The following is a 10,797-nucleotide window of genomic DNA, read 5'->3' on the forward strand; positions in this document are numbered from 1 at the left end:
CCCAGCCTCTTAACAAAATGTACAGCGCTGTATCTACAGGATAGTGGAATAACAACACAGCTGTAGCAATACTGATACATATGAAGCCATTACACTAAAAAAAACAATATTTTACACAGCATTTCATAGTTTTACAATATGATTCTGACACAAGACAGTGAATTATTTACTGTTAGTTGTGTAAATAGTCTTCTAGAGATAGCCTCATTAGTGTTTTGAGCAGTAAATGCCCTCAGCTGAACTGCTTCCTGGTGTTGTACACTGACTGCTGCTGGGATTATTTTAAACACAAATCAAGTTAAATGATCAGTTTTCTGTGATCTAGATATTCTCTTTAATCTTCAAACATATGCAGTCTTGCAGTGACTGACAAAGTAAACCGATTTTTCAGCAGTGTTTGTTTCTACACGATACATGGTGTTTGTTTTGTTAGGAAGTGGTAGGGCTCAAGAGGAGTATTTTAGTTTATCGCTTAATGAGTAATAGTTTTAACCAATGTACATTGCTTAAATGAAGGCACTCATTTGGCACTGATGATAAGCCCTGTATGGGGCAGTGTAGCCTCACACCCATGAATAAGTTAGTTGGTGTGAAATTGTTAAAGGTCCCATGGCATGAAAATTTCACTTTGAGTTTTTTTAACATTAATATGCGTTCCCCCAGCCTGCCTATGGTCTCCCAGTGGCTAGAAATGGCGATAGGTGTAAACCGAGCCCTGGGTATCCTGCTCTGCCTTTGAGAAAATGAAAGCTCAGATGGGCCGATCGATCTTATGAGGTCATAAGGAACAAGGTTACCTCCCCTTTCTCTGCTTTGTCCTCCCAGAGAATTTGGCCCACCCATGAGAGAGAGACATCATGGCTTTCAAATGAGCAAAGTGACAGTTGGTCAAGGCCACACCCCCATCCTCCACCTTGCCCCCCCTCTCTCCTCCTCAATAGCTACAGACACAGAAATGGCACATACTAAGGAAAGCTCATTGTGGGACTGGCTCTAGTGGCTGTAATTCTGCACCAAGGCTGAATTACGGGAAAGAGACTTCAGATACAGTATTAGGGGAACACTAAGGTCTATATAAAAGCATCAAAAGACCACCATGTCATGGTACCTTTTAATAAGCTAAATTTATTAATTTGTAGTCAAGAGATTTTAAAGTTAAAACAAAAAATTGGATTGTGATATCAGCCGGTATTTTTTTTTTCTTTCTCCATAAACACACAATCTTGACTGATTGATTGGTTGAGGTCTATTTGTTCATCCATAAATAGGACAAGCAGTAGCGTGTTGATTTTTTAACTGTAGTGGCAAGCAGTGATGAAATGATTAGTCAAGTAATTAGAAAATTAATCTGCAACTAATTATACTGCAAGCTAAAATGCCCCCCAAAATGCTAATCTTTTGGTTTGTTGTTCTGACGAATGCAATTTAAAGATGTCAGTGAAACAAAAATTTAAAATGTGTAAAATGTAGCCTTTTTAGGACATCTTTGTTAACTGCTGGAAGAGCTCAGAGCTGTAATATGATTATGATGAGGATTTTGAATGTATGATTCTCAAGAACAGTCTGAATGTAGGTGAACTCATTTTAGCAATGTGTCCGTTTATTTGGTTTTCCTTTATGATGCAGGACAAATTGAGTATATATTGCTTTCCATTACTAGTCTCTTTTTATTGTGAGAACAGAAGAATTCAGGTTATGCATATTTCTAAAATATCTGAGTGTACTCTCCTCCTGTTTTTGAAGGTTGTAGCTATCTTTGCTGGTGTTACAGAACTTAAAAGGACAAATTTTATGCGGTTGTTCTGAACAACAAACCGCATCAACTCTGCACCTCTTGATCTTGAGTGGCTTTTAGGTTTATGACAGGTAAAGCAGACAGGGCTTCCTGTTTTCACTGGAATCCATCTATCAAGCACAGTAGACGCACTTTAGGTAACACTGTGGCAATAATTTGTGGGTTTTGACAGGAAAAGCTTTTTGGTTGAAATGGGTTGAGGCGACATTTCTTGTTAGCTTTACTTGAAACCTATTTTCTGCTGACTGCATGATTTGATCAATTGCATAGATTCTTGAAGCATGAGCTGTTTTTACTCTTAAAGCAACACTACTACTTAGGGCTGGATGATTAATCGAAAAATAATCTAAACCGAAATTCAGAGCCTATAACCGACGTAATTTTACCAAGTCGGTTATTTCGGTCTTTTAATCCTATTAATATTTCTGCGGGCGCCCACTGTGTGTTAATGTACTTTCCCCTTAAAACATATTACGGACGCTGCGTGTGTAGTCACGTGACTCCGCCCCGTCCAGTCTGCAACATTGAAGCAACATGGAGGAGAACTCAAACACAGAGTCAACTCAGCAACAGGAGCCGGAGCCGCTTGTACCAAAAAAACACGCAGTTTCCGTTGTTTGGACACATTTTGGTTTCAATAAAGACGACACCGAACAAACTCAAGTCAAACAGAAAAACTGTTATAGCGACCAAAGGTAATACCAGCAATCTATTTCAACACCTGGAGCGTAATCACATTACCAAATATGAACAGAGAGAGGCTGACAATCGCCCAGCAACAAGTGCCTCCACAAAGCAGGTGTCGATAACACACGCATTTACAAATGCTGCACAATCTGAAAAGGATTCAAGAAAATGGAGAGAAATAACTGACGCCATTAGTTACATCGCGAAGGACATGGCTCCCATAGCTACGGTGGAGCACAGTGGGTTTAAACAACTCGTTAAAACACTCGACAGAAGATACACTGTGCCATCGTGACACTATTTTTCCCAAACTGCGCTGCCCAACATGTACCAAACATGTCGTAAAAAAGTAGCTGCTGAACTTAAGTCTGTTAAGCACTTTGAAAAGGTAAGCATGCTAGTGTTTCTTAGTAAGAACCTGGAGTAAATGCTTATGCATAGAGAGTGACAGGACAAGATCCCTGAGAGGAAGATCAAAAGGTTTACTTGGGATACAAGTTATATTTTGGCAATATTTACAATAATTTATTTTATTTACAATAATTTATTTTGTTTACAAGAGAGAAATTATTTTACTTTTAAGATGGCATGGCAATATTTATCATAATTTTGTTTACAAAAATAACAATTTTTCTTACATTAAAACTTATAAAAAAATTTTAAGACATTTTTATTTCTTTGCAAAATCTACTGTTGTAGATTTCAGTTGTTTGAAATATTTAATAAATAAGCATTAATTGCTATCTGTGTGTTGTTTCCTTATTTTAGAATCACAATGATAGGATTATATGCACTCTTTCATTAGATAAAAATAACCGTGAACATATTTACAGTATAAGAAAAGATTTTTTTTTTTTAAATAATCCTTCAATAATCGTAATCGAGGTAACTTGTTCGATTAATCGTGATTATGATTTTAGCCAAAATTGTCCAGCCCTACTACTACTTTTCCCGCTTCAGTCCAATTGTCCATTACATTACATTATGCAAGTTTGCCAGATCGGGTAGCGGATCTGTAGTTTGAATGAACTGGACAATGTAATGTAATAGACAATTCTTCTTCCAACCTGTAGGGGGACCGAAGCGGAAAAAGTTCTCTAGTGTTGCTTTAATACAATCTGCTTGTGTTCAGCTCAAAGTTAAGATGTAGTCAGGTTGCCATTAAACAGCTTTTTTGGTTGTTGGTACATTTGTCTTATTGTCCAATTGCACACATGCTTTTAAAAGTGGTTTACCAATTTTAAATGGAGAAATCGGCCAATGATTTGTACCTCTGTTGGTGTTATTTTGTGTTATGGGCAAAGTTGTTCTTTTTAAAATAGTTTTAAAATAGTTTTTTGTGTGAATCAAATTAGGCTGCTAACTTAGTTTTGTGGGTGCTCCTATTTGGGTTTTATATATATATATATATAAAAATTTGATAAAGAAAAACATCAAATTTGGGTCGTTAAATGCGCCAGAATTCTTTTCACATGTTCAATGAAGTGGATATTGAGCGCTGATAGTAGAATTAAAATGGCAATAGGTTATGGGTTTACTGACTCATAGTCATTACTTAAAATGACCATAATTTATCCCGGGGGCCTATCAACCAATTACCGGTATGTAGAATTAGCCTCTGGGACTAAGGGCAATTAAGTCGAGTGCACTGTGTGCCAGTGTAGCTGCTGATCCTAGATCTGCTGCTGTGCTTTACTGTTGAAAAGAATATTGTGACGTTAATGCACGTCGGTCATTTAAATGACTCTAATTAACATTAGGCTGTTGATAAGGACCGTTTCCTCAAGAGTTGCTAACCCTGGAGGGGGAATTCTTCTGGCTTCTGATGAAGGTTATAATGACAGTGTTAAAATAACACCAGCCGTATCATTGATGGTTTCATTATTATCTTTTAATTGAGGTCATAATGACAAAAACAAATCCCCTCCTTTCAAATAAGTGTCGGAGTAAGGCTGGTGTTATTTTTATCTTTATAACAACAAATATCACGAAAAGACAAATGTATCCTAGTTTGTATTGTCTATGTAGCCACAGCCTGGTAGAAGTTATTCCTCTGCCTTTGTTGTCTAAAAACTTAGAAACATGAAATAGCCACACTGACAAGACACTTACATATCGTTTGTAACAATGAACACAGCCAATCATTGAGCAAAAGACTGTAAAATAACTGGCCATATAAATAGTCATCTAAATGCAAACGCATGCCTCTTTTCTGCATCTAAAATGTTTTTTGGATGACAAAGGAGTCTTTTGGCAGTATAATCAGTCTGTGGCTATAAAGTATGTATATAGAAGATGAACTACTTGTTGGTTTTGGTCTCTTCTGGGATTCTGTTGATAAGTGTTCACACCTTTAAAAGATGCAAATGACACAAACGAACAAAACTTGTCGAGCTTAATTAACACGTTGCTCTTGTATTGACAGGGGCAGTGTTCGTTTTTCCCCCAGAGGCTCCGCTTCCTGAAAGGCCTCGCAGTGAAGGTGTGACGTATGTGAATATTCCTGTTAGTCCCACATCCAAGAAGCAGCTGAACTACATGGAGCTGGAGTTGCAGGAGCCAGGTCCAGGGACTGTCGCACACCCCCCTCCTCAGAGTAAGGCATGCATAACGTTTAAAGGTCCAATGTGTAGGATTTTCTTCCATCTAGCGTTGAGATCGCATTCAACTCTCTCGCGCCACGCAGTTCAAAGTACGTATTACAGCTACGGTAGCCTTCACCTCCCGTTAGCATTCCACTGACTAGCATTCATTTTGACGTCACTTGACAGCGAATAACTTTACATCTGAAGCGTTTAAAGACTCTATTTGTCCGTTGTTTATTTCTAAAGAAACACGACCATGTATAAAAGGCTCCATTACCTTGTACCTCATGTTATGGCTCCGTAGCAGATGTTTTTGTAAAAATAGGCTAACGATTGTGTCACATAGTAGAGGAATTACCGTATAGTACATGAGAAGCTCGCAGGCAGTTTCGACTTACATGAGCTGTTTAGGTTTAATTACTAATGTTAACTAGCATTTTAGTTAGCAATAATTAACCTGTGCCCATGTTATCTCCTTACATATACCTACGCTCTCCGTCTCTGTAAGATTGGGAATGATTGAGATTTCTCTTGGCACAGCTGCCAGAAGACTTACAACTTTCAGACACGTTGCTCTCGTCACATCTACGTTGTCTTTCTCAGTTGGAGGCTGCGCAGTAAAGCTAGCGATCACCGGAAAAGTGCTTTTAATAGCCTTCACTGGTCTCCGTCCAGAGCAACGGGGTCTGTTGGTCCATTATATACGGTCTATGCTTCTACCCCAAGCAAGCCCCCAGGAGGAGCGCTAAGTCTAAATGCCAACATGGGCTTAGCGCATAACGGTGGTACTGCACCCCATGGCCCAGAAATACTTTTCACATAGACATTACATGGCGAAAGAAACGTCTATATTTCAGCGGATAATTTGTTTCGGGGTATATCAACCTACCAGCCCGAACACTGAAAGGGTCCTTGTTTAAAACGTTACGTTTAACATTCACTAGAAGTGAATCCAGAATTATTAAATTTGAAATGATGAACGCGCATAATGGATGCGATCAGACCCACGGGACTGCGCACGTCCGCTCACATGACTGTTCTCCCGAGCTCATGTAGCTAGCTGTAATAATGGATATAGCTAATGGTTGTAATTCACCATGTGTTCTATTAATACGTCCATGGTATTATCTTATGAAGTTATGATACATCCGAGGGATGTATGTATGTTGTAAAGCCTGTTACATGGATGTAACGGCATTAGCGTTTCCCAAACTGGCGGGGCTATCGGCTAGCTAGCTAGTTGCTAACATCAGGGTTAGCTAGCATGGCTGTGTTAAGATCATGCCTACATAACGTTACTACAGACAGTGATTACATGGCCTTGGTTCTCTCTTATGATACATCCGAGGGCTGTATGCTGTAAAGCTTGTAACGTGGATGAGAGATGAAGCCATGGATGAGCTCTGTTCACCAAACTGCAGGCTAACTGTTAGCTAGTAGCTAGCTAGCTAGTAGCACAACATAATGATTAAATCTCCTTGGTTGTCTAGCTAAATACATCTACCGTTTATTTAGCTAAGCATGTAAACGATTGGGAACAACGAAAACACAATGTTTAACGTTAGCTAGTGAATATTTTAGACAATGAAAACGGCGAGTTCATGAGTTTGCCACTTGTAAGAGCCACGAGAGATAAGCTCATGAACGAGCATGTTGCTACTGGTTGCTAAGACAACACAAACAAATTGTTGCTAGTGCGCGTGTCCACCGTGACGTCATGGGCCAAGAATGCGGAAAAGCCAAGCTCCATGTTGTCTTAATGCGCTTTTGAGCACTCTCATTGGAACGTACGGGGCTTCCCGCCGAACACTGTATCCAGTTCTCTTAATACATCCATGGTCTACCCCAGTTCATGCGAATGCAAATGTAAACTTTCAAGCCAAAAGGAAGACTTGGAATTGATGGTGGTAGTAAATATTCATGAAAAAGGTGAAAGGGCAACACAGATTTTGATAATGAACAACTAAACACGTTACACACTGGACCTTTTAACAAGTAAAAGTGCTGATTTACAAACAGCTTCTCTCTAAAGCAATACTGACTGGTTTTTACCTCATTCAGACAGCCGCCATGTTGAATATTCAGGGTGGCAAACTCCACCTGTGGAGAAAAATCCACTGTTACTGTCACATCAGATAATCTTTGTCACTTTAAAGATTCACTACTGAACTCAGAAACGCTCATTGATAAGCTAATAAACTACCTAAGACTCTTGGAAGATTGTTGACGGCTGTTGCTCCATCACATGTGCATCCTCATGCATTACAAACAAAACAAAGATCCACTCATACAGTAAAAACACTGCTCCATACTACTACTACTAAAAAACAAAAACTCAGGTTGTGTAGGCACAAGTACAGCACTAGAGGGTAGTTGTTATATTACAGTAATGTGAATGACATTGCATTTACCTGTATCCTGTTTTAACTGATAATATTCTGCCATATTTTAGATACGTGAGCAGACACACAAAAGTCCTTTGCTATTATTAGAAACCATTATTTAATCCTGCTATTAATGCACTGTCCGTCTGTATAAATGGGTGCATTCGTGTACTAAAGCACTGCCCAAATAGACATGCTGTAAATGCCAATCATCATCATAAGTTTGAAAATCATGAATGCATGTTCAATTTTCATTTATTTATATAGCCCAAAATCACATATCCCATCAGAAAATCATGAAAGATTCATTTCTGATGAGGATGTTTAATAGATTAGATGTAAGCGGATTTTATTTTATTCAAAGGTTGTAATTCAAAAGAAAACCCAGTATTGCCCTTATGTTCTCATCTTTGTTCACACACTGTACAAGGTTTTCTAATTTGTGCTCATGTTTCTGATCTAGGCATCTGTGTGGAAAAGCTTTAGTTCAACAAAGAGCCAACTTAAAACTAATCAGGATATCAATGTCAAGTGAGGATGAAAAGTCTCTCTAGATAACACGATTGTTCTGTAATTTTAATTTCACTTGGTCAGAGTTAACGATTGAGCATATTTCATGTCTCACTAAAAGACAGTCCTTGTCATCGGAGACGCCCTAGTGAGCTGTAATTGACCGAGAAGTCCGCTATCAGCGTCCTTGCCCTCAGGAATACAAAGGCAGCTCGGGCTCTGACATGAGAGAGGTTAACATCTGATAGCAGCAATATAGTTAATATTCCGGCATGCGGCCTCATTAATCTGTCACTTATCTCGCCACTGAAAGAGGTCAAAGGGCATTCAGAGCACAGCTGTGAATTCAAATGGGATACTCCTCCAGGTACTATTGATGTGTTGTTAGGAGCTGGTTGTGATTTCGTCAATTTTATGAGACTGCATCCTGAATCCAAAACCCCAAAATATTCAGTTTACTATTATAGAAGACTGATAAAGCAAATATTCACAACTGAGAGGCTTTTTTTTTTTTTTTAATTACTAAAAGCAAGTAACTGATTATCCACATGAAGAATAAAAGATGAATTCAACATTTTGGAAAAATGCTCATTTGCTTCCTTCATGAAGATTACATGTGAAAATGAATACCGTTCTCATGTCTGTATGCTAAATATGACGCTTCAGCCAATTAGCTTAGCATAAAGACACGGGGAAACCGCTAAAGTGCCCGCCCTTTCCACACCGTGTCCTGTGACGGCTTCTCAGATGGTTCTGTGTAACAAAACCATCTGTTGCGTCAGGTTACTACAATGCAGCAGACTTTTGTCCCTTTTGTTGCATACAGGAGGTTGTTAGGCTTGAGGTTGTGGTAGAGAGGCAGTGATTAATTAATACATAGTTTTCTAATATTGCTCTAAGATGGAGCCAGATTTCATTAAAAAGTGATTTAATTTTTTATTCATAAAAAAAGTATACCTATACTTTACTGTCAATCCACTAATCGTTTCAGCTCTATTTGCTACCAAAAGCAGCTGGCTTTGCTGTAACAAGCCAAAGTGTTGAATATCAAAATATTAGTTATATGACTTACTTCAGGTTAAAAGAAGGTCTGTTTTTGTGTCTTGACAGGAAAGAGTTCCACCAAGTACGCCCAGATCGACATCACCGCCACAGAGACGGCCCACAAAGTCGGCACCCAGCATGCCCTGGGTCGGCAGGAGGGCCTGCACACTCTGGAGCTGAGAAGAAAGGGGACGCTACACTGATTTCTTCATCACTAAACTGTTGATCTCAGCAGCATGTAAACTAAATCAGACTCTAAAGTTAGAAGGAAACCTCTCTGAAGGAGTTTTCAGTCACTTCATCCAGTCTACACAACAAATCCCAGAAAAATGTTGTCTACCCCAATGTCCATTTCAGACTTGCTTCTGTAATCACAAAGCCACTTGAAAATGGAGCCTCCTCAGAAAGGTTTTGCACAGGATCAGGAGCAACATTTCAGACTTTTCTCTCAGATCTCATTAAATGGCATTATGTCAGTGTCGGAGCCTCAGGCTAACTTGGAGGAAGATGTGCCAGTCCTGAGCTGAGTCACTGGCCCCGATAAACCCCCAGAGCAGAGGCATTTTACAGCCCACTCAGACCATCCCTAATAGTAAATGCTGTTTTTGTCCTTGTTTGGGAGAACGAGGCAGGAGAGGAAGCAGACATGTTGTTTGGATAAGTTCACACATTTACTTCTCAGCGAAAACCACACACATGTAGTTGCACAATACTCACTTTTAAGCATATTCATATTTGGGGAACTTCCTATCCAGTCTTACTCAGAATGTTGTGAATTTTAGGCTCAATGTTTAAAATAAATTGTACAAATAAGAACAGTATAATCAGTGCTTCTGCATAATACTTCCACATTGTGCATGGTGACATTTTTGCCTGGGTGTAACTAATGGATTGGTGTTTATCATGTGAACAGAATCTCAATGCTGCTATTGTTTTTGCTTTACGGTTCATATAAAATAGGATTTACTCTGGAAAGTCCTCATAAATAATGCAACAATCACTCTGCAACAACAAATGTATCCCAGAACTGACTGCCTGGCATTCATTGCCATTGTTTGTCAAAATTATGAAGTTTTCTTTTTTTACTCACTAAAGTGGTTAAAAATAATTGTATTATTGTGTGTGTGTGTGTGTGTGCACATAAGCATTTTTACTAAAACTGCAATTTTGAAAAGAAGTATTTAGTATGCCTTTTGTAGAGCTATTTAAGGAGCCCATTTTAGTCAATATATTGTTTTAGTCTCATACTTTACTGAATAACACTTTTGATATCTGTAAATACATTTTTTTCCATTTAGGTGATGTGGATTGTTATAAAATATACATGTAAAGACTATGTATGTACAGGAAAGAATTAATGAACAGTGCCCACTTCCTAAGGCGCTAATTTTTCTTCTTGTGATAATATTTTCTTGTAAATTATTTATGACTAACTACTGCTTTGATGTGCACGTTCAGTTTTTCTAGAGCTACGGTTGATCATATATAGGACTCTCTCCCCCCCACCCCCCCATGTACAGTTGTAAACTAGTTTGGTATAATATTACATAAAGCAGCCTTACAATTGTTTTGTTTGTTTTCATTTAACACTAAGCATTTTAATGTAGACTGATGTACAGTATGAATGCAATTAGCACTGATCACATTATCAAAATATATAAAACATTTTGAACCTTTAACCTATGGAGTATGCCACTCTGCCATTATAGATTTGTATAGTGTAAAAAAATGACAAAAACATGCCATAACAAATGCTAAAAAAGTCATAGTATAGTGATGATGCCATAAGAAA

At 38.4% G+C, this 10,797-nt stretch overlaps 1 protein-coding gene across 3 annotated transcripts in view; it reads left to right on the top strand.

The window, feature by feature from the left end:
• Nucleotides 1-10,514, top strand: part of LOC120572693 (protein Dok-7-like) — a 38,983-nt gene extending 28,469 nt beyond the window's left edge. For all 3 annotated transcript variants that reach the window (XM_039822049.1, XM_039822050.1, XM_039822051.1), the window contains 2 exons: nucleotides 4,908-5,078; nucleotides 9,072-10,514. In XM_039822049.1, coding sequence (XP_039677983.1) covers nucleotides 4,908-5,078; nucleotides 9,072-9,208 — 308 coding nt within the window. In that variant the 3' untranslated portion in view covers nucleotides 9,209-10,514. The remainder of the gene's footprint in view (nucleotides 1-4,907; nucleotides 5,079-9,071) is intronic.
• The last annotated feature ends 283 nt before the right edge of the window (nucleotides 10,515-10,797 follow it).

This window comes from Perca fluviatilis, chromosome 14 (genome assembly GCF_010015445.1).
Source record: "Perca fluviatilis chromosome 14, GENO_Pfluv_1.0, whole genome shotgun sequence".
Lineage (NCBI taxonomy): Eukaryota > Metazoa > Chordata > Actinopteri > Perciformes > Percidae > Perca > Perca fluviatilis.